Source organism: Penicillium malachiteum (assembly GCF_028827825.1).
Source record: "Penicillium malachiteum strain IBT 17515 chromosome Unknown utg000005l:1.0-9002435.0:326005.0-9005861.0, whole genome shotgun sequence".
In the NCBI taxonomy this organism is placed as follows: Eukaryota; Fungi; Ascomycota; class Eurotiomycetes; order Eurotiales; family Aspergillaceae; genus Penicillium; species Penicillium malachiteum.
The window spans coordinates 4,646,994-4,673,418 of NW_026643099.1; the positions used below are offsets into that span (position 1 = coordinate 4,646,994).

The 26,425-nt window shown below is 47.9% G+C and overlaps 10 protein-coding genes across 10 annotated transcripts; 6 read left to right on the forward strand and 4 right to left on the reverse strand.

The window, feature by feature from the left end:
* Window positions 1-409: 409 nt before the first annotated feature.
* Window positions 410-676, reverse strand: N7483_011736 (uncharacterized protein; the record flags this gene model as incomplete). Its single annotated transcript, XM_057095163.1, has 1 exon — window positions 410-676. The coding sequence occupies one exon, from the start codon at window positions 674-676 to the stop codon at window positions 410-412; it is 267 nt and encodes an 88-aa protein (XP_056941134.1).
* A 1,252-nt stretch (window positions 677-1,928) lies between these two features.
* N7483_011737 (uncharacterized protein) lies at window positions 1,929-3,407 on the forward strand (the record flags this gene model as incomplete). The annotated part of the gene is made up of 2 exons (XM_057095164.1): window positions 1,929-2,007; window positions 2,155-3,407. The coding sequence occupies 2 exons, from the start codon at window positions 1,929-1,931 to the stop codon at window positions 3,405-3,407; spliced, it is 1,332 nt and encodes a 443-aa protein (XP_056941135.1).
* Window positions 3,408-4,521: 1,114 nt separating this feature from the next.
* Window positions 4,522-11,309, reverse strand: N7483_011738 (bifunctional carbamoylphosphate synthetase/aspartate transcarbamylase; the record flags this gene model as incomplete). Its single annotated transcript, XM_057095165.1, is given in 6 exon segments — window positions 4,522-4,578; window positions 4,644-4,965; window positions 4,982-7,345; window positions 7,356-10,635; window positions 10,699-11,031; window positions 11,072-11,309. 6 exon segments carry the CDS (start codon window positions 11,307-11,309, stop codon window positions 4,522-4,524), a joined length of 6,594 nt encoding a protein of 2,197 aa, XP_056941136.1.
* Window positions 11,310-12,295: 986 nt separating this feature from the next.
* On the reverse strand, window positions 12,296-14,249 carry N7483_011739 (carboxylesterase family protein; the record flags this gene model as incomplete). Its single annotated transcript, XM_057095166.1, has 5 exons — window positions 12,296-12,459; window positions 12,527-12,770; window positions 12,936-13,892; window positions 13,989-14,047; window positions 14,141-14,249. 5 exons carry the CDS (start codon window positions 14,247-14,249, stop codon window positions 12,296-12,298), a joined length of 1,533 nt encoding a protein of 510 aa, XP_056941137.1.
* Window positions 14,250-15,548: 1,299 nt separating this feature from the next.
* Window positions 15,549-16,378, forward strand: N7483_011740 (Di-copper centre-containing protein; the record flags this gene model as incomplete). Its single annotated transcript, XM_057095167.1, has 3 exons — window positions 15,549-15,710; window positions 15,761-15,941; window positions 16,011-16,378. The coding sequence occupies 3 exons, from the start codon at window positions 15,549-15,551 to the stop codon at window positions 16,376-16,378; spliced, it is 711 nt and encodes a 236-aa protein (XP_056941138.1).
* Window positions 16,379-16,575: 197 nt separating this feature from the next.
* N7483_011741 (uncharacterized protein) lies at window positions 16,576-16,878 on the forward strand (the record flags this gene model as incomplete). Its single annotated transcript, XM_057095168.1, has 1 exon — window positions 16,576-16,878. One exon carries the CDS (start codon window positions 16,576-16,578, stop codon window positions 16,876-16,878), a length of 303 nt encoding a protein of 100 aa, XP_056941139.1.
* Window positions 16,879-17,822: 944 nt separating this feature from the next.
* On the forward strand, window positions 17,823-21,210 carry N7483_011742 (ion transporter; the record flags this gene model as incomplete). Its single annotated transcript, XM_057095169.1, has 2 exons — window positions 17,823-18,108; window positions 18,176-21,210. The coding sequence occupies 2 exons, from the start codon at window positions 17,823-17,825 to the stop codon at window positions 21,208-21,210; spliced, it is 3,321 nt and encodes a 1,106-aa protein (XP_056941140.1).
* Window positions 21,211-21,405: 195 nt separating this feature from the next.
* On the reverse strand, window positions 21,406-21,730 carry N7483_011743 (uncharacterized protein; the record flags this gene model as incomplete). Its single annotated transcript, XM_057095170.1, has 2 exons — window positions 21,406-21,613; window positions 21,684-21,730. 2 exons carry the CDS (start codon window positions 21,728-21,730, stop codon window positions 21,406-21,408), a joined length of 255 nt encoding a protein of 84 aa, XP_056941141.1.
* Window positions 21,731-22,519: 789 nt separating this feature from the next.
* On the forward strand, window positions 22,520-25,053 carry N7483_011744 (uncharacterized protein; the record flags this gene model as incomplete). Its single annotated transcript, XM_057095171.1, has 2 exons — window positions 22,520-23,718; window positions 23,775-25,053. 2 exons carry the CDS (start codon window positions 22,520-22,522, stop codon window positions 25,051-25,053), a joined length of 2,478 nt encoding a protein of 825 aa, XP_056941142.1.
* A 569-nt stretch (window positions 25,054-25,622) lies between these two features.
* Window positions 25,623-26,117, forward strand: N7483_011745 (acyl-CoA N-acyltransferase; the record flags this gene model as incomplete). The annotated part of the gene is made up of 2 exons (XM_057095172.1): window positions 25,623-25,984; window positions 26,096-26,117. 2 exons carry the CDS (start codon window positions 25,623-25,625, stop codon window positions 26,115-26,117), a joined length of 384 nt encoding a protein of 127 aa, XP_056941143.1.
* Window positions 26,118-26,425: the final 308 nt, after the last annotated feature.

Sequence of the window (26,425 nt, forward strand, 5' to 3'; positions counted from 1 at the left end):
GGTTCAAATTGTCATCAAGTTTGAACACTTGAATGTCTCGTGTAGAATAAAATGCTTTCCACTGTAGCATCTGCTCAATAGCATTGAATGCACGGCGAAGCTAAAGGGCGCGAATACGCCCACTAGAACGCTCAGTCCCGACAAGGCGCATACACCTCGGACGACAATCATTCATGGGACTTGAAAACCATCGTTGAATACACCCATCACAATACCAGTGCTTGCAAGGCAAAACCGACACCCGCGCATCTGCTTTCAGCGGCTTTATACAAATCGAACAAAATGCCTTCTCATCCCGCCGAATCATACTCCCAACCATACGAGAAACCAACCCATAAGTCCTTTCTCTCACCAACTCCTGCCTTGATTTCTTCGTCACACCACTATTTACATATAATGTATATCCATTCTAATTGACTCGTCTCGCATCAGTCGGAAGATGAAATATATGTCCTGAACCATTTTTCAATTCTCCAAGACCGACACAATTCTTTCTACCATAGTAGACATCTTCTCGTTTACCAAGTAATTCTCGCATTTTCATGCGTCTGATACCATCTACGAAGACCTTTCCTCCGTGACGGGATAGATGAACCATGGCATCTTCTGTTGCTTCTCGTTCATTGCGGCCTCGTTTCATGCGGTAGGAACGATGTCGCTCGATTAGATTGTTCATAGTGGCTTGTTCCAGGAACTGTTTATTATTGGATTTTTTGGAGAAACGATCTTTCATTGCTCCTGGACTTCTCTTTCCCTTCCTCTTTCCTTTCTTTTTCTTTCTGTCCTTGATTGCCTGCTTTTGGGCTTTTAACCTCCTGAGAAGTTCAGACTTGGACTCGGACTTGGAGTTCATGCCAGTGGGGAATGTGATTGTTATCGATACTCGATGGTGCTTCAAGCTTGGAACTCGGATGAGATATATGCGTCAACTGGTCACTGTAGTGAAAGTTGGACTTGGTTATTCAGCACTTGAGGAGTCTGCAACGATGCATGTGGTCTTTATATTCCTGAGGATATCTGGAGTTAGAGTTATACGTCTTGCTTCTTTAATGGTGTTCAAGTTTCCAAGGCTCCATATAAGGCGCTTTGATGAATTTACTAATTCGGGAGTCAACAACATGAAAGACACCACATGCAGTTCAAGGTCTGACCCCATGAAAGAGAAAGCCATTCCTTAGACTTGAACCATAATCTGAATATACTATTAAAGAAACTATAATAATAAAAGAATAAAGTGAGGCTGAAACCAACACAGAGTATCCTCAAGTGCTCCGGATGAAGACGAAACTTCGAGTCGAACAATACTGATTATACTAGTCGTAAAACCCCCACTTTTCTCTTTGTGACGAGTTCTATTTTCAAATAAGTAAATCACAAAGAGGACAACTCTATGCCAAGTGGAACAAAGTCCTAAATTTGGAGGCAAAAAGTGGGAATTAGGCGCTGATCCACTCTGGCGCCTATTAAGTTGATGGCGATTCATGAACTCATCACAATCCCCCCAAATCAGCCACAATAAATGATTCTTCACAGATCAAGTGGACTCGTAACGAGGTCATTCAGACTCTATTCTCGTATCAGCCCCATTCGGTACCAAGGAATGTCTATAAGCCCCCTTGTTAGTAGTGAGTTTCAGGAAAGTGATAAGTGGAGGTGATTGATCTTGGAAGAAGGTTAGGGCGCGTAAAATCCTTCTAAAGGAGAAGAGTCGATCAATCCTTGAGAACCTAAGCGGCTAATAATGATGACTAACTTTTTCTTTAGGTAGAATCTCACTGAATCTGAATCAACACCCCCCCAGACTCCGTTATGGCCGATAATTGGCCCCAGGGGGATGCATGTAGTGGGCGGCTACATGAGGGCCACGCCAGTATATTAAGTCAGGGTGGCGCCCCGCACTCACCATCTCACCCACAACTCATCCCGTCATGACTTCCAGTCTAGAGAGATTCTTTACCTGTGATCTGGAGGATTGCGAGCTACCCAGTGTTCGGGGCTTTGGTCCCTGTGAGAGATGTAACCTCCACCACTGTCTATCTCACTCTCACCCTCCATCGCATACCTGCGACAACAAGGTAGATCACCACAACACACCAATCTTCCCATCTATACTCGTCAGGTGTACTTAGTACTAACATTCTCAGCCTCTTCCAGATGATGCCTTCGAAGCCAATGTACACACCGAGGTAAAGAACCTACGTGCCAAAATCAACGACGAAGCAGTATGCCAACGAGCCTCGGAGTTGAACGGCAACATGAAATGCGAAATAGAGCACCCACCTCCATGGGGGCGCGGAGCACTTATGGGTTGGGCGAACTATCATGCACGGATTCGCTTTGAGAGTGGCGTCGTATGGCTTATGCGCGTTCCACGAACGAACGGAAGTCTTCCACAGAAACTCATCGATTACCTTATTCGAAGCGAATATGCGACGCTGAAATTCCTGGAATCCACTCAAGTACCTGCACCGCGTGTCTTTGATTATGCGACTGCCGAGCAACCGGACAACAAGATCGGTGTCAGCTATATCTTCATGGAGGAAATGCCTGGTAAACCATGGAACCAGCAAGGATCGGCTGGAAAAGAAATTGCGGATAATGAAGATAAAGAGAAGATTTGGAGTGGACTTGCGGATATATTGATTGAATTGGAACGCTATCCGTTTTCCAAGGGAGGTTCTCTTCTTCCGGGATCTTCGGGTTCGTGTTTGGAGCCTGTCGTTGGGGCTCTTGCCAGTGAACGGTTCCTGGTACTTAGTCCTGATGGACCATATGATACGGCGAATGAGTATTATACTGCATTCATGGAGCAGAATATGGTTCTTATCGCCGATGGCCAACTTTTCACCAGTTTCCCTGTGAATGCCTACCTGATATTCTTATATCTGAAATCTCAGATCGACACTCTCACTGAAACTCAAACACCAGCCGAGGAACCAGAGACAACCGAGAAATTCTATATCAAGCATGTGGATGATAAGGGAGATCATATAATGGTGGATGATGAACTCAATATTGTCGGCATTATCGATTGGCAGATGGCCCGGGTGGTCCCTGCCAATGAAGCATTTGGACCATCATTGGTGACTGCCGAGATGAGTGATATATACGATGGCATATCGTCCTTGACTGTTCAAGACCAGGCGTTAGCTCGTCTATTGAGAGAGAAAGGCGCCGGTCATCTGGCGGATATCATGAGCAAGGATGAGAGATTGCGGAGGTTTTTCTTTGGCCTTGATGTTGATTTTCCTTGGGAGGATACACTTCTTTTGATCCGGGGGATTTGGACTGCGTTTGGGGTTGGGAGAGATATTGAGTGGAAGACTTGGAAAATAGAGATGTTGGAGCAACATGTTGAAGATGAACGGTTGAAGGAGATGATTGAGAAGTTTGGAGTAGGGCCGTGACGGCGAGTTTTGATTCTATTTCCAGGCGTTTTACTGCATGTGTTCAAGTTTAATGTTCTCTTGCCATTATCAATAAGGCCCCGGTGGCTATGCATAGATCCAATTAAAATCATGGTTTACTTGAAACTTGAACATTCAGATGTTAACTTGAAGTTGAAGTGGAAGTTATTTACTGGTGAAACCGGAGGCCGTCGGACAGGGGTTTGGGTCGGACCCTCGTGACTATATTGAAGTATCATGATTTTCTATAACTTTGAAAAGCCAACTATCAGACTTCAATCTGAACCTTGGAAGTTCCCAGATTTACTCAAAATACATGGAAGTTAATTCCAAACTTGCATCATTTCCTCGGCAAATTAAGTGGGCTTGTGGGTCAACAATATTTGCAGGGCTGTTTAGTGGCATGTCAGTGATTATCTTCAAAACTCCGATACTCTATAAAATTACATATAGAATCGACTTTCAAAGCAAATGAGAAACTGAACATTTTAATATAGCGAACACTAGTCAATTAGAATTTGCGAACTGCTATCCATGGATGTGAGGCTGAATTGGCTGTCGTCTGTATGGGGATAAGCTATTAGCCGAGTGGCGTGGCAGACACTCAACACATCAAGCACATCAACATGGCAGAAAACTTTTTTACACCATATTAAAAGAATATTTGAAGAGAAAAGAATTAACAGAGAGAGAGCAGAAAATTGAAATTGGTATAAAGCTGTTGAGAGAACAAATGAAAAGAAAAAAAGACCCAAATCCAATCCAATCCAAAACCCAAAACAAACCCGCACAGAACCAAAAACAGAATCGCCAACCAAAAAACAGACCGAACGCAACGCACGCCAAACACATAACACACATAACACATAACACACATAAAAAACAAATAATTGACATCACATAATATACATATACATAGCACGGGGGTCATCATATTCATGAAAACGGAGATTCGTCTAAATCTATACAGCTCTTCTAACGTAGCTGCACCTACGTAGCAAAGATATCCGGAACAAGACTTTTGAAAAACAAAACAAATAAGAAAAACATGTCATGCGTGAGAGAAAAATCGACGGCGCTTTTTGCTTGCACATTATAAAGGCAACCCATTAATTTATGGTGCCAAAACCAGGGCCAAGAGGGCCATGCGGCAGTACAGACCATAGCGCATCTAAAAGAGAAGAGGTTAGTATTAGGATCAAACCATACAAAAGGGAAATTAAGTAGTCAACATACCTGGCGGAAGTAAGCAGCACGCTGGTCAAAGTCAACCTCCTCGCTGACCTCGGCGTTGCGAGGCAGAGGGTGCATCACAACCATGTGGCTCTTAGCATGCTTCAGAAGAGCGTTGTCAATGACGAAGCTGTTCTTAAGACGCTCGTACTGGGCGAGGTCGGAGAAGCGCTCCTTCTGGACACGAGTAGAGTACAGAACGTCGGAGCGAGCAACGATCTCAGGAGTCAGCTCCTCAGTCTCGAGGAGCAGCTGGCCAGAGGCAACAAGCTGCTGGCGGACATCCTCGGGCAGAGCCAGCTCCTTGGGGGGAGACAAGTTGGACCTGGACATCGTAGAACTGGAGCAACTTGATCAGGGAGTGGACAGTGCGGCCGTAGCGGAGATCACCAGTGAAGGTGATGGTCAGACCGGCAACGGTGCCAAGCTCCTCACGGATGGTGAAGAGGTCCAGGAAGGCCTGGGTAGGGTGCTCAATGGAGCCGTTTCCACCGTTGATGATGGGGACGGGAGAGAACTTGGCGGCAATCTCGGTGCTGTTAGGGCTGGGGTGGCGCAGGACCACGGCATCACCGTAGCAGGCAAGAGTGCGGACGGTGTCCTGGAGACTCTCACCCTTCTGGGTAGAGGAGTGCTCGGTGGAGATGGGGATGACACGACCACCCAGGCGCTGCATAGCGGCATCGAAGGAGGCCGAGGTGCGAGTGGAAGGCTCGTAGAACAAAGTAGCCAGAACGCGGCCCTTGAGGACGTCAAGGACACCGTGACGCTGAACACCGAGACGCATCTCCTGAGCAACAGTGAAGAGCAGGTGAAGGTCGGCGCGAGTGAACTGGTTCACGGAGAGGACGTGCTTGCCACGGAAGGGAGAGCGGGAAAGCATTTCCTGCAGCGAGGAGGAGATCTGGGAGGAGGGGTACAGAGGAGGTCCAAGCTCACCAACGGCAGGGACGGTGGACTCCAGAGTGCGGAGGCGACGGCCAGGGGTGCCAGCAACAGAGGTGTGGCGGTCCAGGGAGCTCTCGGGTCGAACCATGGGAGTAGTGGGCTTCTGGATTGGGGAAGTGGGCACGATGCGGTGAGCAGACATGTCAACACCCTTGATAGCATCAGAGCTGATCTCGCCGTCAAGGCAAGAGGTCTTGCCCTGGAAGACAACACGCTGGACAGAGCCGCGCATCATCTTGCCGTTGAAGGGAGACCAAGACTTGGCGTTCTGGAAAACATAAGGACGGTCAACCTCGATCTCCAAGGAGGCATCGGCCTGGTCGTGGAGCTCGAAGATGGCCTTGGGGTTTTCGTAGAGACGAGCGGTCACGTCCTCGACGGTGAGGCGACCATCAGCAACAGCAGTGAAGAGCAGAGGGAGGGCCTCAGCAATACCAGCCTCAGGAGAAGCCTCCTTACCAGCGAGCTGGAAGGGGATGCTGCCAATGGAGAAGACATCGATGGTGCTCATGTGGTCCCACAGAGCCTTCTGGTCCTCAGCAGAGGGCAGAGCGCTGCAATCCGGGTAGTCGGCCTGGGAAAGGAACAGGCAGTAGATGGACACATCGCAAGTAACCTTCAGACCCTTCTCCTTGCTCAGAGCAATGAGCTTGATGTCCTCCTTGGAGGTCACGCTCATGACGTGAATGTTGCGGCTGTGCAGACTCGCCAGGAGCAAGATGGAGGCAAGGTCAGTTCCCTTAGCATCAGTGATGATGGGCTTGCTGGAAGGCCAAGAGGAGAAGTGATTGGTCACGGTGGCCACCTTGTTGATGTTACCAGAAAGGTGGTTGAAGGGGATGAAAAGAGAGCCCACTTCACCGGTGATCTGAGTGATCTGGTCAGCGTTGGTAGCAGTGGCTGCGACTGAGACGTTGAAATCACAGAAAGACTTGTCCTGAGCATTCTGCTGAACAATCTTCAGATCGCTGGCCTGAGTGACGGAGCTGTTGGTACCGACAGGCATGACACGGACCATGGTGAAACCAGCGGCGATGGAAGCCTTGGTGACAGCCTCAAAGTCCTGAGAGCCGGGGGTGGCAAGTCCGGGAACAAAGGCAGCGATGTTGACAAGACCGGGCAAAACCACAGTGCGGTGGCTAGTCTGGAAGTCAGAGGTCTGGATGTTCAGAGGGTAGTGGCGAGCAATGGCTTCAATAAGGATCTTGGCATTCTTGACGTTGGTGACAAGAGGGGTCTGGTAGTCAACAGCCATACGACGAGTGCGGTAACCCTTGGACATGTAGTTGGCAGGGCGACGGAAGCGGTTGTTGGATGGCAAGTTGATGTACAGATCGATGAGGTTGTTGGACAAGTGCTGAGTCAAAGAGTACTCAGACTTGATGTCAGACTCGTCTTCGCCAGACAAGAGCTCAAGGTACTTGACGGGGACACCATTCTCCTTCAGGAAGTCCGCAGTACCAGAGGTAGCGAACAGGTTGTAGTCAAGCTGGTGGAGCTTCTGGATGGAAGGCAGCATCTCCATCTTCTCCTTGTAGGAACCAATAGAGAACAGGATGTTGCGCTTGGGGAGCTTGAAGCCAGTGGAGAGCAGAGCCTTCAGGTAGGCCTCGTACTTGTCACGACCGAAAGAGGCAACCTCACCAGTGGAGGCCATCTCGACACCGAGAACGGGGTCAGCACCAGAGAGACGGGAGAAGGAGAACTGAGGAACCTTGACACCAACGTAGTCCTTGGGAACGTTGACAGGGGGGGTACTCAGTGAACGGAAGGCCGAGCATGGCCTTGGTAGCCATCTCGATCAGGTCAACACCCATGACCTTGGACACGAAGGGGAACGAACGCGAAGCACGAACGTTGCACTCAATGACCTTGATGTCGTTGTCCTTGGCAATGAACTGAATGTTGTAAGGACCAGTGACGTTCAGGGCGTTACCAATCTTGCGAGTAGCCTCCTCGATGCGGCGAATAGTCTCAGGGTCCAGATCCTGGGGAGGCAGGATCAAAGTGGCATCACCGGAGTGGACACCGGCGTTCTCGACGTGCTCAGAGATGAAGTGACCAACCATCACACCGTTACGGGCGACAGCATCCATCTCAATTTCCTTGGCGTTCTCAATGTACTTGGTAATGACAACGGGGTGCTCGCGAGACACATCAGCAGCCTGGTTGAGGTAGTTGGCCAGATCGTGCTCAGAGTAGACAGTGTTCATGGCAGCACCGGAAAGCACGTAGGAGGGACGAACCAGCACAGGGTAGCTGACCTTGTTGCAGAACTCGCGGGCCTCGTCGATGCTGGTGAGCTCCTTCCAAGCAGGTTGGTCGACACCAATGCGGTCCAACATGCGAGAGAACTTGTAACGGTTCTCAGCACCGTCAATCATCTCAGGGGAGGTACCGAGGATGTTGACGTTCAGGCGGTGCAGGGGCAGGGCAATGTTGTTGGGGGTCTGACCACCCATGGACATAATGACACCACTGGAAGTCTCCAGCTGGTAGATGTCAAGAACAGTCTCGAGGTTGATGTTCTCAAAGTAGAGACGATCGGCCTCGTCGTAGTCGGTACTGACAGTCTCAGGGTTGTAGTTAACCATGATAGTCTTGTGGCCCTGCTCACGCAGAGTGCGGATAGTGCGTACAGAGCACCAATCGAACTCAACAGAGGAACCAATACGGTAGACACCAGATCCAAGAACCATGATACCGTGATCATCGAACTTAAGGTCGTGCTCGGAGGCATTGTAGGTGAGGTAAAGGTAGTTGGTGACCGCAGGGAACTCAGCAGCGACAGTATCAATCTGCTTCACGATAGGGGTGATACCAGCCTCGACACGCTTACGACGGATAGCCAGTTCGTTGGAGCTCAGGAACTTAGCGAGCTGGCTATCAGAGAAACCAAGCTGCTTAGCCTGGCGGATCATAGGCATGGGGACATCGTTGGCATTGAAAGCAGAGATAGATTTGCCGAAGTCGCTGAGGCCCTTAAGGCGAGTCAGGAACCACTTATCAATGCTGGTGAGCTTCCAGATATCATCAACAGAGTAGCCAGTAGCCATAGCGTTAGCAATGGCAAACAGACGCTGGTCAGAGGGAGTCTGGAGCTCGCCCTTGATGGACATCAGGGCGCTGGTCTCATTGAAACCCAGGTTGTGGAAATCGACGGAACGGATGGCCTTCTGGATAGCTTCTTCGAAAGTGCGACCAATGCTCATAACTTCACCAACACTCTTCATGGAGGAGCCCAGCTGAGTAGAGACACGAGTGAACTTCTTCAGATCCCAACGGGGAATCTTGACAACACAGTAGTCAAGAGAAGGCTCGAAACAGGCGCAAGTAGACTTGGTAACAGAGTTCTTAATCTCGTTCAGGGGAATACCCAGACCCAGCTTGGCAGCAATGAACGCCAGAGGATAACCAGTAGCCTTGGAGGCAAGAGCAGAGGATCGAGACAGACGGGCATTGACCTCGATAATGCAGTACTGCTTGGAGAAGGGGTTAAGAGCATACTGAATGTTACATTCACCAACAACACCGAGGTGGCGAATGACATTGACGGCAGTAGTACGCAGCATGTTGTAGTCCTCATCAGAGAGGGTCTGAGAAGGAGCGACGACAATAGAGTCACCAGTGTGGATACCGAGGGGATCGAAGTTCTCCATGTTGCAGACAGTGATACAGTTGTCCTGAGCATCACGAACAACCTCGTACTCGATTTCCTTCCAACCCTTCATACTGCGCTCGATCAGCACCTGGGGGCTGACGGCCAGGGCCTTAGTGCAAAGCTCCTTCAGTTCATCCATGTTCTCGGCGAAACCACTACCAAGACCACCCAGGGCGTAAGCAGCACGGACAATGACAGGGAAACCAATACCCTCAACGACCCGCATCGATTCCTCGATGGTGGAGGCAGAGGCAGACTTGGCACACTTCTCGTTGATGGAGTCCATGCTGCGAGCGAACAGCTCACGATCCTCAGTGGTGATAATGGTGTCAATGGGAGTACCCAGAACCTTGACACCAAGACCCTCGAACTCATCCTTGAGCTGAATACCGACCTGAAGGGCGGTCTGACCACCGAAGGTGACATAGATGGCATCGGGACGCTCGTGCTTGATGACCTTGCGGACGAAGTCGGCGTTGACAGGCAGGAAGTAAACCTTGTCAGCCAGACCCTTGGAGGTCTGAATGGTGGCAATATTGGGGTTGATCAGGATGGTGTAGATACCCTCCTCCTTCAAAGCCTTGATAGCCTGACTACCAGAGTAGTCGAACTCACCAGCCTGACCGATACTCAGACCACCACTACCCAGGACCAAGACCTTCTTGACAGAGACACGGGGAGCAGCCTTGCGGTTGTCCTCGATAAGACCGCCAGGGAAGTGGACGGGCTTGGCAAGAGCGTCGGCGGACGCAATGGTGTTCTGGATGGTGTTGATGAAGACATCGAACAGGTACTCGGTGTCGCGAGGACCGGGAGTGCTCTCAGGGTGGAACTGGACACTGAAGAAAGGACGAGTGGTGTGACGGATACCCTCGTTACTGCCATCGTTGGCGTTAACGAACAGCTCCTCCCAGCCATCCTGAAGACTGGAGGCATCGACGGCGTAACCGTGGTTCTGAGAAGTGATGTGGCACTTTCCGGAGATCATGCTTGTGCAGGGAATGTTGTGACCACGGTTTCCGAACTTCATCTTGCTGGTGGTAGCACCGACGGAGCGGGCAATCAGCTGGTGACCCAAGCAAATACCGAAAACGGGTGTGCGGCACTCCTTGAACATCTTGGAGAGGTTGTTGACGGTAGTGGTCAGGGTCGCAGGGTCACCAGGACCGTTGGAGACAAACAGACCGTCGTAGTCTTTGCCAGCAAGAGCAGGGAAGTCATAGTCCCAAGGAACGACCATGACCTCAACACCACGGGAAAGCAAGCAGCGCAGCTGGTTGAACTTCATACCGACATCCAAGCAGAGCACGCGAACATTGCGACCCGAGGGGTGCTTGAGAGCAACATCAGCGGGGGGAGTGTAGAGACGGGGCTCACGGATAGAGACTATCAAGATGGGTTAGATATATGTGATGATTTGTAATGCCTTGGTATGACGGGGGAACTCACCCTCAGCAACGAGGTTCTTTGTGTTAGGGTCAACCCATTCGATCTCCTCGAAGTGAGGCTTCCAGTTGGCGTCGGTAGCCGCGGTCAAAGCGGTAGCATCGCCGGCCTTTTGGAGCAGCAAACGGCCCAACATACTACCCTTCTCACGGATGCGCTTGGTCAGCGCACGGGTATCGACACCGTGAATAGCAGGAACACCCTGCTCCTTCAGCCATGTACCCAGAGAGGACTTAGCCAAGAAGTGGGAGTAATCCTCGCCAGCATAGGTTGCCACCACCAATGCAGCGACGTGGATCTCATTCGACTCGAAGTACTTAGGGAGACCCAGAAGCACTTCATCCATCTCCTCCCGGGAAGGGAACGCCGTAGTTACCGACAAGTGGGAAAGTCACAACCAGGATCTGGCCGCGGTATGAGGGGTCGGTAATGGACTCGGGGTAACCGACCATACCGGTCTGGAAGACCAATTCACCAGACACACTCTTCTCGGCACCAAAGTTGTAACCCTGGTAGACGGTACCATCCTCCAGCTCGAGGGCCATGGCCCGGTCACTGCCACCCCGGATGGGGATGGAGGCCGGAGGGATCACAGCGCCGTTCGTAGCAGCCATTGTCAACAATTCTATTTTCCAATCCTTGTTTGGTCTGATAAGGTACTATTCCGCCCGACTGTAGACTCGGTAAGACCGATTCTTTTTGTAGAGAATAGGATTCGGGGAGCGGAATTGGAGGAGGGAGAAAAAGTGAGGGGACAAGTCCTCTCGAGGACGAATCTGAGCTAGTTCAGGTCACTCTAGCACAGCATTCGCCAGTAAGAAACTTTTTGACTCGGAGGACTCTTTTATGAGGGGTCCCGAAGAGGGTTTTTTTGGCAGGTAGAGGGGAAGAATTAAGCAACAGCTTCGATGAGCCGAGATATGAAAAAGAGAAGAAAATCGAGGGTTTGTGGCAGAAAATTTTCAGCGTCGACTAGACCCACCGGTTCCGGTGGTTGGTGGACACACACCGCCCACAGAGTTTTCTTCTTCAAGCTTCGAGTGGATCTTCCAAGTTCCGTCATCGCTTCAACAAAAAAAAAAGAGAGAAAAAAAAATAATTGTGGGAACGAGTTCATTTACTTGGAATTGATAATGAAGTCGAAATTTATGTTCACTTAATTTATCATGTGGATCTATAATCAAAGTGTGAGGTCTAACATTCTTATATTCTAATATTACCTGGACCCCTCTCCCCATATATGCAAGTGGCTTGCAGGCGGTCAACGATAAGGACGATAAAGCAAATGACTAGACTAGTTAGGCGATAGGTCACACTGCAGCCCTAAAGTATCACTACAGTATACTACTAGTCCTAGGTAGTGGACACTAGTACTAGTACTACTAGTAATTTCTAGTCCTTATGACCTGTCAAACTACTGGCATATGTACTCATCACCTTGGAAGGCAAAGTATCAAGTTTCTATTCAAACTTTTTTGCTTTATCCAAGGGAAGACCTCAGCTCCTCCCTGACTTCTCTCAATCATTCCCATGCCTTCATCCGAGTCCTAGTACAAACCTTGGAAATGTACAGCGCTGTTACATAATCATTCAAACCACCCTATTGTGGGTACTCATTTGTCGAGAATAGGTCAATCCAGTTTTCGATTGCTTCGCTGCGAAAGTTGTCCTTTTCAACTCGGCAACGCTCAGTAGCGTTAACATCGAACACGAGGGCTTTAGGATCCTTTACTGAGTATTTTGGCCAAGAAACGGTACCATTCACTACCCGAAAATCACAGTGGATTAGCGAAGCGCAAAGCTGTGGCTGTGTTGATCATGAGTCTCTTACTTGGAACGTTATTGGGATCTTGCGTGTTGATGAAACTGATCAGCATGCTTGTCAATAGGTAACTCAACGGCTCGAAGGTCTTTTTCTGATCGGCCTGATCAGTAGGGCTGAGTGACTCTGATAGCGTGACGTTGTGGAAGAAGAACGCAATATCATCCTGTTCCTGCGCGCCATATTGCCACCACTTAGCGTGAAAGAGCACATCGTACACGTATGTATGTACACTGACATTGTGCTTTGCCCACTGGAGGACTATATGTTAGCAATTCTGTCTCCAGATCTGTGTGTATTAAGGACATTATTTGGGCACCGGACTTTCGTGTCAGAGAATGATGTTGAGAACACTTACAGACTGACTGGCCAATCGCCTAGCGGCTTGCATTATCTTATCTCCATTTTAAGCGCTCACACGCTCCCATTGATATCCCAGCCCTGTCTCATTTCCTGGACGACCGATCAAAGTTGAGGGAATACCCTGGGCCGGATCATCGGGGTAAAACTGAGCAATCTTCTTGGCTGCTGATTCGCTCAGACCGTCATAAAGCACCATATCCAGGAACTCGGATGTCGTGTTAATGTTCTCAACACCATAGTAGCTCCATGCCCCTTCATCTTGGGTTGTTCCCATCATTAGTGGGACCTTCACAAAGTTTCCAGCCTCAAGAGCCTTTGAGCCAAGTTCCCGTATGAAATCACCATCCACAAATGGATTCACGCGCTCTAATGTCGTGATGTCACTATCGGACACATCGGAAAGAGAACTGGCGTCAAAGTTGCGAAGACAATTCAATGTATCGCTAGAGCCAGTGCAGTTTGTCGCATTTACAAACTTGTTGTAAAGAGGCTGCCACTCCTTGGCTGTAATAGAGGGCCACATAAGAGTTGGACTGCCACTTTGGGCCACAGCACCTCTGAAAAGACCATCATCGCGACCACCATACGCAAGAAGCTGGAGACCGACACTATAAGCACCTGCCTCTTGACCCCAGATGGTGAATTTTTCAGGATCCCCACCAAACGCCTTGATGTTTCCTGAAATCCATCGAAGAGCAAGACGTTGATCCTTCAGGCCAAGATTAGCAACTCCCTCCTCAGCCACTTCTTGGCCATAAAGGAAGCCCCAATAGCTCAAGCGATAGTTCAACGTGACCCCGGTAAACTGCTGATTGTTCTGGACAGCAACCTGAAGCAAAGAGGTCATGTCATATCTGGGGTCACGACCTGAGCCCTGCTTAAAGAGACCGCCATGGATGTACAGGACGATTGGAAGCAGTTTCGAAGCGGATGTTCCGTTGTTCGAGCGGAAAATGTTGAGTGTCAGGCAATCTTCTGATACGTATTCGCCAAGAACTTGTTGCGTAGGTCCCTACCCATACCACATGTAACCCATCTCTGTCGCGTTTCTTTCTCCACTCCATGATGTGTTGAGTGATTGTGGATCGCGGAAGCGTAGATCACCTACAGGAGGCTGTGCATATGGGATTCTTTGGAAATAATCCTGATCCCACTTCGACGCGTGAGCTATGAATATCAATTAGCCACTCAATCAAAGATGGTTGTCAACATGTGCACCGGGTTAAGGAGGAAATAACGAGCATAAAATGACAGACATACTCCCATAGTAAGTGCCGTTCTTCGTTTTGGCCGTTGGGACACTATTTTCGCCGAGGACAGAGCTTGCACAGGCCAATAGGCCAATAGCAAGCGCATGGAGAGAAGGCATTTTCGAAATGTCGAGAGATACTCTAAATTCGAAATAACCTCAAGTGCTCTCAGGGATCTATCTGTTAAGCGGATCCTACTACCACAGAGACGAGCTTTCGTGGATACTTTATACTCCTTGCTACTATTAACCTTGGAACACTATCAACACAGGATCTTCACAAATCCTAACCCTCCTCATCTACTGCCGACTCCAATAGCCTTGATGCAACGCACAGACTATGTTTAATTTAGTGAAGTGAGAAATGCCGAAGCCTCTGCGGGGATCTATGGCGATATTACCCTTTTCAGCATCTTCCGCACGGCATTTGTTCTCTAGTGCCCCACATCTCCGGCTTTGGGGCCGCGTGTTGACAGTGGCTTGAACCCCCGCAAAACTATCTTGATAGAGATCACGAAACCTGTTGTGGTTTAAGCGAGGACAAAATTATCATTGTCGTTGCTTTGAAGAGAGCGCCTGAATCAAAATCTCGGGATCTCGAGTCCATATCACATACCGATAGCAGGAATTCTCATGGACTTACTACATGTCATATGGGGCAACAGAAGACCGAATTCTACTAGTAATACCGGCCTGAGTGAGTCTTCAAGATTTCACAGAGAGGAAGTCAAAATTGATTGATCAAACTTTGCTGCATCATCTTGCAAGTTCACAACTTGAATGTCTATGTTTATGTGTTAGATATGCTAAACATAGATATGGACGAGTCTTCCAATGCTGCATCACGTTTAGCCAGGGTTGCGTAAAGACTGCAATGCCTAGAGAGAACTTCCTTGTACCTGATGCAAGACAGATCTTTTTCATCCCTACTAATCTGGCTTCGATGATTACCAGACCCACAACTATGCATACTTTGCTTGATTAATCCGAGATGCCACGTCCTCCTGTGCTTGGCAGTCAATTTTGGAGATCAACTCCGTGGGATAACTAGCTAGACCTGTTGGCTCAAACCTTCTCTCCGGCAGTTGAACTACCAGTAAAAGCTTGACATGTCATGTTTGATCCCATCATGAGATGAAAAGCTCGGGATTCGTTGTCGGCAGTCAATATCTTGTTGCCTTCAACTATTGCAAATTGCAAATTTTAAGCTTTTAGAATTCTGACTATTATTTCCAATTCCAAGAACAGATGACCATGGAATAGCTGCTAGAATTTCTCGAGGCATTTGGTGATGTGTATTTCTATGCAGAGATGTCCTGCTGTTATGATTTTTCTTATTTTTATCCAACTTGAAGGCTATTTCAATAGTATGAGCCTCTATCCTGCAATACTCAGTTCAAACACTACCCTTTGTTCATCATGCCGTGGTCTTATATAAAAGGTATACTTGTTGGACTAGCCGCTGTCTCTTTGACCGGAGCATCTCCTGTGCTTGAGTCCTCCTCCAAGCATGTCCGTGCTCTGAAGGGCGATGAAGTTGCTGTAAAAAACACCTGTGATAAACTCAACTATCGCAAATCGGTATGTAAACTAACTAGTACACCACTTCTATATGCCTTGATTTCTCCAAGACCAAAGCTAACTCAATGCCTACAATCAAGTGGAATGCCTTGACAGACAAGGAGAAATATGAGTTTATTAAAGCTGAGCTATGTCTCATGAGCCACCCACCCGTAACAGGTTTAGTGGAAAATGCCACCAATGTTTGGGATGAAATCGCCCACATTCATATCGACCAGGGCAATGATATCCGTATGTCCCTCGTATTCATTCCAGACTTCCTTTGAACAGTGAAATAAACTAATGTGATGCATTTCCCAGACTACGTTGGACAGTTTCTCCCTTGGCACCGGTACTATGTCAGGATGCACGAGTTGGCCCTTCAGAACCTTTGCAATTACAAGGGGGCTCACCCATACTGGGATGAGCTCACGGACTACACCTACGGTAATGTGAGAGACTCGCCTATCTTTGACCCACATACTGGATTTGGAGGAAATGGTACCGGTCGCGACTCCTGTGTTAGCGACGGACCCCTCAAAAATATCAAACTCCATATGAGCAATCACCATGACAGAGGGGACAGCTTCTGCCTTTCCCGTGATTTTGATCAGAGCAGTTTTGCGTATGGGATGACCTCAAATATTGAGGAGTGCTTTGGCTACGCGAACTATACAGACGCTTGGTAAATAGCTCTCCAGAGACTTCATTTTTTCCTTCCACCTTTACTGATATACTATCCGATTGAATTTAGGCAATGCTACAACGGATATCCCCACGGACAAGGCCACGGCGCAGTTGGAGGGTTGATGAAAGATCCAATCGACAGTTGCAACGATCCACTATTCTTCATGCATACCTGGATAAACTGTGGTGGGAGTGGCAAATGACTGATTACCCTCATCGATTCTTTGATATGGGCGGCAACAACACTGCGCCTAATTCAATCCTTGCTATGGCTAGCCTTTCGCAGCCAGGTCCTGATATTCTCGACTATGATGGAGATAGCGGCACAACAACTACTCTCCATCATAACTTGTGGATGAATTCCATGTTTGCTAATACTACAGTTGGCGAAATCATGCAATTGAACGGGTCTGCTATTTGTGCGGAATATGTCATCGCCAAACATGCTGTCATCTATAACACGAGTGTGGATACATATGGAAACTATGTATCGCTGTTCTAGAACTTGATCTGGATATGTGCACCTGGCATAGCAGAAGGTCTGAAGGTACATTCCAAGGTTCTATGGATTCTGGTGTTGATTTTCAAACAGTTCTACCCTGGGTGTCAGCGATAAATCTGAGCAGACGAAGTTCTAATAACATTTGAAAAATGCGCCACGGGGTGGGAAGATGCGTTGATTGGATGCTCAACGACCGTGCTTTGGTACACAGCCCAGTGCGTTTCTGTATGTGCTATGATCTACTGCTTGATTATCTTAATGGCAACCTTATAATGCGCGACCTCGGGAGAACCGCCCCTAGTCCGGCCTATATGTTACCTACAACCTTGCGAAATCGACCCGATGACTTTTTGTTTCTATATAAGCAGTTAGTTCTGCCTCTCTCCATATGATCTCACTAGTTTTATCATCATCTATTTAAATCCTTGTGTAATCACCTGCACAAGTGTGACTAAGATAAGCCTTGCTAAACCTTGATAAGTCAAATGCAATGTTCCGCACCAATAAGCTGAATAGTAGACAACTAGGATCTTTGCACCTGACCACTGATAAAATTCTAAATGAAAACTTGAAAAAAGGCGCATTTTAGTTGATCTAAGATGAAGCGGTGGAGATTTATGGAGAGTACTTTGGAGAAGATGCAATGACGTTGTTAGTGTACTGTGTGCCCTCTAATCTAGGAAGGATCAGCCGAAAGCTCGGGGCATCTTGCTGGTCCCGATTAATCGCGCTCATAGCTTGAAATCCTAGTGATAAGTAACTTAAAAAAAGATTTCTCTTTAGTGGGAATTCGAGGGGGGGAATTCTATTTGAAAATTCTGTCTTGTCTTTTTCTCATCCTACATTCTTACTGTGAACTATCGTTTACTATGATCTAAACACATCCTCTCAGTGCCTCGACCATGCAGATTCCTCGGACCACGTGAAAACAGCAATCTTTCAATATGTTAGCCTCCTTACTCCGACCAAGAGGAAAGCGCACTCAAATTGATCAGTCGGTCTTTTCGTCTCCCTTCACAGCCGACAATTCACCATGGTTCGGTGGGGTTGCGCGACGCGCTTTGCGGGACACGCGTGGAGCCGACTCCAGTGAGGATGAGCCAGAACTCGAGGATATCGATGAGCATATGGATGAACACTGGGAGGAACATGGCGACGAGAGAGAAGACCATGAAGATGATCCGGTCGAGTCTACCCCACTTCTCCCCATATTCTCGTCGTCGCATTTAGGTACTTATCAGTCTTCCCCTGTCCTGCAGATGTCCGTCCATGTGGCTAATTGTTGTCTCACTTATAGATGCTCTCCCCGTCTACGATATCACACATGCCATTCGTCCCCTGATTGTCGCACGATGCGAAACTACATTGACCTGGGATCAGCTTCGCTCTCCCCAGGTTTCGCAATTCCTGGTCAAGCCCATCCAACAACAGATCATGGCTGATCATTTCTCACGCGCTACACTCTATGCGCTAATGGCGAATTGTTTACAATTTGAGAAAGAGATACATCTGAATCCGGGCAATAGTGGCGCAAGTCAGACTCGTGCAATGGTGAGCGAATTGCTTGCGATTAAGCTATTGCGAGAATATTCCACCCGCGAGTTGATTGATGCGCTGTCATACGAGTTCTACCCACTCCAAGGCCAAGATCAATCCGAAAGATGGACAGGCCCCCAGGGAAAACGCACAACCGGCACGGCCCGAATCTCTTGTCTGGAAGTAGCTATTCGCGCACAGGCTAAGCGTTTCCTCGCGCATCCCGTTGTGGTTCAACAATTGGAAGCTATCTGGGCGGGCACAGTCGTCTTCCATTCAGCCGCCGATAATCTACATCGCCCGGTGAATCGCTCAGCAGCTCAAGTCTATGATTATGGAAGTTCGTTTGACCAACATGGGCACTCTATCCCTCCTCCACGCAGTCCTACGTTTCGGCGTTCGGTTACCCTGTACAATCCTCGAGATGCCTCTCTGTTTAAACTCTCGCGATTACGTGTGCCTCGATATCGCCAATTCCTTTCAACTCTCTCCTTTGCAGTCCTGCTGGGGCTCTTCTTGGCTGTCCTTGAACGACGTAGCCTTCGAATCACATCATTGGAAATTGTGTTTTGGTTTTGGAGTGCAGGATTCATGCTCGACGAAATTGTTGGATTCAATGAGCAAGGGTTCAGTTTGTATCTAATGAGTTTCTGGAACATTTTCGATTTGGGAATTCTGCTGCTTTTGTTCTGTTACTATTGCTTGCGGGTCTATGGTGCATTTTTGACCTACCCGCGAAGCAATCAGATGGCAGAAAAAGCATATGATGTCCTCGCAGCTAATGCTGTTCTCCTTTTCCCACGCCTATTCTCCGTCCTCGACCATTATCGATACTTCTCTCAGCTACTGGTGGCATTCCGAATCATGGCATCGGATCTGATCGCTGTATTTTTACTGATCGTTATTGCATGCAGCGGCTTTTTTGTCGCCTTCTTGTCTTTTGGAAATGATGACTCCCCAAGGACAGTTGCATATGGGTTGTTCCAAATGGTCATGGGCTTCACACCTACTGCGTGGGCGATGTGGGATGAATACAATCTTCTTGGAAGGACAATTCTAACGGTCTTCCTGTTTATCTGTCATTTTGTGATCGTCACCATCCTCGTGTCTGTGCTATCAAACAGCTTCATGAGAATTGTCAATAATGCAAACTCCGAGCACCAATTTCTCTTTGCTGTGAACACAATCTCGATGGTGAAATCGGATGCATTGTTTAGCTACGTGGCCCCAACGAATGTGATAGCTTGGCTCGTCACCCCTTTCCGATACCTGATGCCTTTTCGTCAGTACATTAAGCTCAATCGAACCATCATCAAAGTGACTCACTTGCCGATCTTGTTTACCATCTGCCTCTACGAGAAGACTATCCTCAGTGCTAGTGTAGTGGAACCGGTCGATCTCGTGGAAGCAAACACACGTCCGCGCACATCAACCCAACAACCTTTGAGCCGGTTCAGAGCGTTCAGTAACAGAGTTCCACGTCTGGTGCGCGAGCCCTCCATTGCAACTTATCAGAAAGACCAAGCTCTTGAAGAGGTTTTCCGTCAGCATGTCAGCGACGAACGGTTGCGAGACAGACCAAGCAGCATTCGCAAACGCCAAACCAACAATGTTATCAAAGATTGGATGCAAGAGATTGGCTCTGGTCCAGCTCATACACCGGAAGAGGAAGACTCCGCAGTCGTCGATAGTCTTGAGCGACCATTACGACGACCGCACTTTCCCTTACGAAAGAAATTGGCTGGTCGTGGACGCGACTTCACTGAAACTACACGCTCACTTGCTGCATCTAACCCGGAGGAACCCGTCAGTCATATCGAAATTTCAGCATTTTACCCCCGTCGAAGGGACTCGATCTCTCCAAGGACTCGTCAACTCTCTCAGCATACGGATATGGAGGGAGATGACGAGCATGATAGTGATGATGTTTCACACGAGGAGCAAACAGACAAGGGGTCCATCAGTGGCCCTAATCTCGGTGACAGTAGCGAGAAGACCACACCCAAATTTTACAGCTCGCGACCATCTACAGCCAGGATGGTATCCCGACGCGGAAGTCCAGTGCGCCGGCCTAGACACACTCGTAATATGTCAGGTGCCACTATGCTCTATAACCCTCTCGGTTCGCCAAATGAAGAAACCGAAGGGCGGACAACTCCTCCGCTGCCAAATCGCGACACCTCTGATCAAGACTCCTCCTCCGATAATGACGATGATAACGAGAAGCGCCCAGAATTTTCGGCTTCTATCGAGCGTGGTACAGTGAAACGACATATGCTTGATTCTTCCCTGGCACGGAACATGTCCGTTGGCCTGACCCAGATGTCTGTTCCCGAGATCGAGGCACTTTACTTATCCGACCGCCCAACAAGTCGACGACCCCAACGCTCTTTACTATTTGATCTGGGTTCCGATCTAGGCGACAACAGGGCAGTCGCCGGTGGATTCACGGGAGTGGTTCCATCCAGCTTCAATACCCAAATGGCGTTTGCCACCGGAAACCTCCACCGAGATACACCAAACCAAACCCAGGACATGCTCAGCAAGTTAGTTCTAGCTCGCATGAATAACATCGAAGAAGGATTCCGCGAGGTCATCAAAGAAGTGAAAGACCTTCGACGCAGTGGATCTAGTCGTAGTCGCAGTCGTCCAGACGAGCTTCGTGGCGCTACACGGGAGAAGAAGAAGCGGTCCGAGAAGAAAGAAACGAAGAAACGCAGACCCGACTCTGCAGAAAGTCGAACAGGTCGTGATGGAAATCCGTCTACAGAGCCTCATACCCCTGCCTCAGCCTAATCCATTTTTTGAAGTTTCTGTTCATTCCAAAATCCGTGCGTTTTGTACACCAAAAGGGGTGGCTTTTTGAGTTTAAATTGCATGGGTCGGATGATTTTTATTTCCAGATACCAATATTCAAATACATGATTTTGATTATAAATGTGTTCCCCAAACTTCAATGTCTTCATATTACTGCCCACTGGCAGGTGGCAGTTAAGCATGTGGCCCTCTATGGGCTATAGAACGTGGAGCTCGTGCCGTTTTACCATGCACATCTGTCTGATTGAAGTCGCCTCCTCGGAAGGCCTCCATTTCTTCGTTGGTAGTGAGAACAGTGCCTCGCTGGGGTGCCATAAGGCGGAACATCATCCAAGTTCCTCCGATGACACCGGCAATGCTCATGAGGGCGATCGAGCCTGACCTTCAAGATGATAAAATTGAATTAGATTTGCAACTGTAGAAGAGAGCATAGATAGTAGGTTGGGTCTTACTTCATAGGTTTCCGACCCTGGGACATAGATCCTGTCATTGCAGCCATCTTGTAGGTATAAGGATGTTAATCAATTGATGATGAATCAACAGTTTCCTTTTTTGAAAGAGAGATTGTAGAAGAAAGGGAGTTTCTTTTGGGCTCAAATTGGTGCCATGAATATCGGTTGAGAATTACATGAGTATGATCGCATTGTATGCACATGTCATCATATAGTTCCTGTAACCATGGTTCTGATCTATAAACTGAACCCATGAAAGGATTTCAAGCTTTACCCAGGTGGGGTGGTTAGGTCAACAAAGTGCCCAGGTGCTGTCTCTTTATAGTATGTGATGCAGCTCTGTCATGAATAGATTCAAAATTCAATGTTTGCAGATTTATGGTTCTATTATGTATCGCCGTCACAACTTAAGAATCATATCCCCACTTATTACCGCAGTGGAGCTCATGTAAAATCTGCCGTAATTCTACTTTGCAATGATAAAGTTGGATAGATAGATTATTTGTGATTAATTAATTTATATTTGCTCACCAATAAACTCAAAGTTTTTAGTCTTGCATACAAGCCCTGACTCACAGTGATAATCCTACTGCATTTTGTCAAGCTTCGCCCCTTAGTAGGCACAGCTAAGTTGAGCCTCATCGGCCCCGCTCCATCAAGTTTGTTTGTCACATACCCCGGAAATCTCACCTCGTCACACCGTCACGTCCCCAACCTCGTCACCCACGAATTCTCACACGAACCGAACAAAAATTTGTTCCCCTTCTTCAAAGATCTAGTTATGTGTCTTGTCATTTATTGAATCATCAATCCCGATGGCTACTCACGATCCACCGATGAACGGCCCTGACCCGCAACAGCTGTATGACAGACTTGAGGGTGTAGGTTCTGAAACTACCGCCGATGGAGAATCAACCCAGCCAAGTGTACTACAATTACCTCATTCCATTCCTCTTTTGATATTAAACGATGGTGATACTCTTCTGTACATCGACCCAGCTCCCAGCGCGTCGAAATCGAACCCAAGTATCCCTCTCCGAGTTCGCAGCTCAACCCTCCTTAGAACGTGCTCACAATATCTGGCCAAATTTTTTGAGCAATCCTATCAGAGGAGAATTCGACGGAAGAGAGGATTCGTGGATTCGTTACCCCGTGGCATCAAATTTCTCGTTGATCTGACACCTGCTATTGTGGAGGAAGATGCTGTCATTGCGTTGACCGAGATTTCTTGCCCTAAAGGTATTCGGACCTGGGCAGCATATCAAAATGTATGGAAACTTCCTGAAACATGTGTTGGAGGTGTGGATGAATTGGAAATGGCCCAGAAGCGTCAGACATTGTTATTTGGGGAACAGCCAGAGGATTACTGGAATAAGCAGGAAAATTACTGGCACGTTGGAGGGAACGAAACCTTTGGCCAGAGAGGTCCTGATAATAAAATGTTGCAAAGCCTTGTTCGGAATGGATTGCCTGTTGAGTATTCCGCGTCACGTCACAGAGATGGCATCGAGTGGGTTCTGCATGTCCTTGAGGGACTCAGCATCGTACTTGATACACCCTGCAAGATGTGGACTTTCTTTGCTATTGCCAACATATTTGAAGTCGCGACCCATCCCGCCATAGCTGGGTACATTTTGTCCTGGTTTTATGAGGATAACAACACTCGTTTCATTGAGATCCACCCTGAGATCAGTTATCGAGTGGCTTGTGGAATTCAGTCAAATGTACTTTGCCGCCATGCATTTGCAGGTTTGGTTGGCGATGAGGCTATTGTTCACCTTATTTGCTCAGCGAGTCTTCGGCCCTTTGGAATATGGGCACCATCGTTCCAGAAATCTCGAATCCATGACTTACTGAGTGATAGTGACATCCAACGCATCGAGTACGCCAGTAAGGCATTCACAGACGATGTCTTGAAGCACTTCCTTCATCTCGTGGGAACAGACATGGTGTGGCTGGAGGAGATACCGGAATTCCAAAAACTCATGTTTCATACTTCCGAGTTCCCCAAGATGGGAAATTGGTCCACGACTTGGTCGAGTTGATCAAACAGAACATCCGTTCGAGGCTATGCTACACTCTCTACACAAGCAAAGATCCTGAACGAGTGACTGATGCAACATATCCCGAGACAAATCATTATTGGCATGCATTCCTACCGGAGGATATGATAATCAGAGTGATGGGAAGAAGCTTTTGGAGAGAACTTACATGCCAGAAGTTTGAGATTCCTGAATTCACTGTTGCCAATTCGCACCCCATCAATCTCAGTCTCATCGACATTGGCCACGGGCTTCTCCCATTCAATCTTGAAGCAGATGTGACAATCGGGCCTGTTAAAGGAGAGTTAATCAAAGAGAAAGTCGCAGCCTTCAACATCAGAGCCCAAGAACGACTCAAATATGTGCATGAGAGAAAAAAGAAATCAGCTCCCGTGCAGCTCACCCAGGGTTTGAGAGGAATTCAGCCCACAGATTTACTCACCATACGCCCCAGAGTTAACGCACCGAGAAGTGTTCTCCATTCACCTGCAGATGGTTCTGTTCCAATTGCCTCAGAGCCAGCTCAATTCTGCCCTCCGGAAATAGTCCTTCCTTTACGACCAGCCAACCCTGCGAATACTGATTCTCACGCACAACCATCCACCCCCGCAACCGACATTCCCAAAGATCCTGCAACGGGCAATGGAACCAAGAGCGATGAACCATTTTTTAATCTGCATAACTTCACGCAGTTGGCTGGAATTTACATCTCAACATACGCCAGCTCTGTTCTCTCCACACACGAGCAAGTTCCACTCGACAGACGAGCGACAGACCATTTGACCTGTCTCACTGATAGACAATGGAAGTATCTACCCCTCTGGGCTGGAGGCAATGATGACGGGACAGGCGGCGTGTTCAACGATCAAGACATCCCTAATGTCTCCTCCAGTGAATTTTTAGGTCCGGGACCTGCAATTCGTACAAGTTCTGGCAGTACCCATTCTCGCTCCGAGTCATTCACCCACGTGGAACCCAGTGATTACAACAGTACAGTTTGTGGAGCCTCTCGTCATGCCACCTACTCTCATCGCTCTGACATTCAATCAATGGATGAGCGAGAATGGGTGACTGCGGGAGCCAGATTTTACCAAAACGGATACACTCATAGACCGGGTCAAGGATACAAGCAGGTTCTCCTTTCAGAACTGGAACATGACAATATCGTCGATTACGACTACTGTCCCATGACAATCACGTATGATGGTGCTGATGAATCTGGGGATCTTCGCCCTGGGCCTACGGCTCAGAACTCTTCGAATCATATCGATGCCTCGGGAGATGACCATGACATGCAAGATTGTGATGATGATTTTGAGATTCTTTAGGTGGATATTTTTTCCGCTCAGTTAAATTGGAGTTGAATTGACTGGAGCTTTCAAGAAAGACTTTTTTAACGACCTTATGATTGATATGAAACTAGGATTACGGATATGGATATGGACATGGAACTGGTGTCTGGGCACAAGACTGTATTTCAGCTTGGGTTTTCTTGGATTTGAATGACTTGTCAAGAAAGCTGATATCTTTAAGATAAAGTTGTGCTTTGCTTTTTCTGAGATTTAATAATTAAAAACTACTTAAAAAAATGAACGAGATTGGTACCAAATGTGTTGTATCACGCTTAATTTTGTTATAGACAAAGTGTCAAGTCTCGGACTAAACCAAGTCAGCTTTCATTATTCCCTTTGTATGCAAAGTCTGACAATGTCAACCAATTCCTATCTAGTATTCGTAGCATGCATCCGAGCTCAAATGCTGTGCCGTCAGGTGAATAGCCGTGCTACTGAATTGGGCCGCCCACATAATCTTGCAATTATATACCTTGTCCTCATCAACGTCTAGATATTCTATCAAATCCGACTTCATTAATCAAGATCAAGATATCACCCTGAAAATGACATTCACCCTCTTGGAAGTCGAATCCTCAGATGACGAGCCCCTCGTCCGAGAGTACAAATACCCCGCCATGCAAGACAACCCGCTCCAGTTGATAATGTTCCCACACTCCCATTCTGAGACCCGAGAAAATGAAATTCGATGGATAGCAAATAATATCCGAGATACTCTGGCATCGGAAAGATCTAACTTCTGCAAAGTATGCACGGAAGATGGGATTATCGTGGGGTTCGCTGGTTGGACCATTCATAACACGGAAAGTACTTCACGTACTCGTTCTGTTGGCAACTTGAAGTATATGAATACAGATCCCAACACTCTGGATATGCAGGCATGGTTAGGAATCTCAAAGATGCTCAGGTTAGAGCGAGAACGGGTATTATATGGCCGTGATATATGGCGTACGCCTGATTCTCTCGTCATTACTATTTACCTTGAAATATTTCTATACATTATGCTAACTCTTCCTAGGACTTACTGTCATGGCTTTTAATCCACGATACCAATGTCAAAAAGTTCGCTCTATACTTATGCGATGGGCTTGCGAAGAGGCAGATCGGAATCATAGGATGGCTTTGTGCTAGCCTCCCCTGCCGCTGTTAAGTTATATGGGAATTTTGGCTTTGAAAAAGTGAGTGAGGTAACTTCCGAAAAGGGGATATTTCGGAGTATGTTTAGAAAGCCAAACCCTACAATGGTTCGAGTTTTCACTGCCAGTGGTACCGGACGCTAGCAATTACCCGGGGCCGTCAAGAGATCTATAGAGCTAGCATGACGTTGTAATATAGTTCGGGTTCTTTA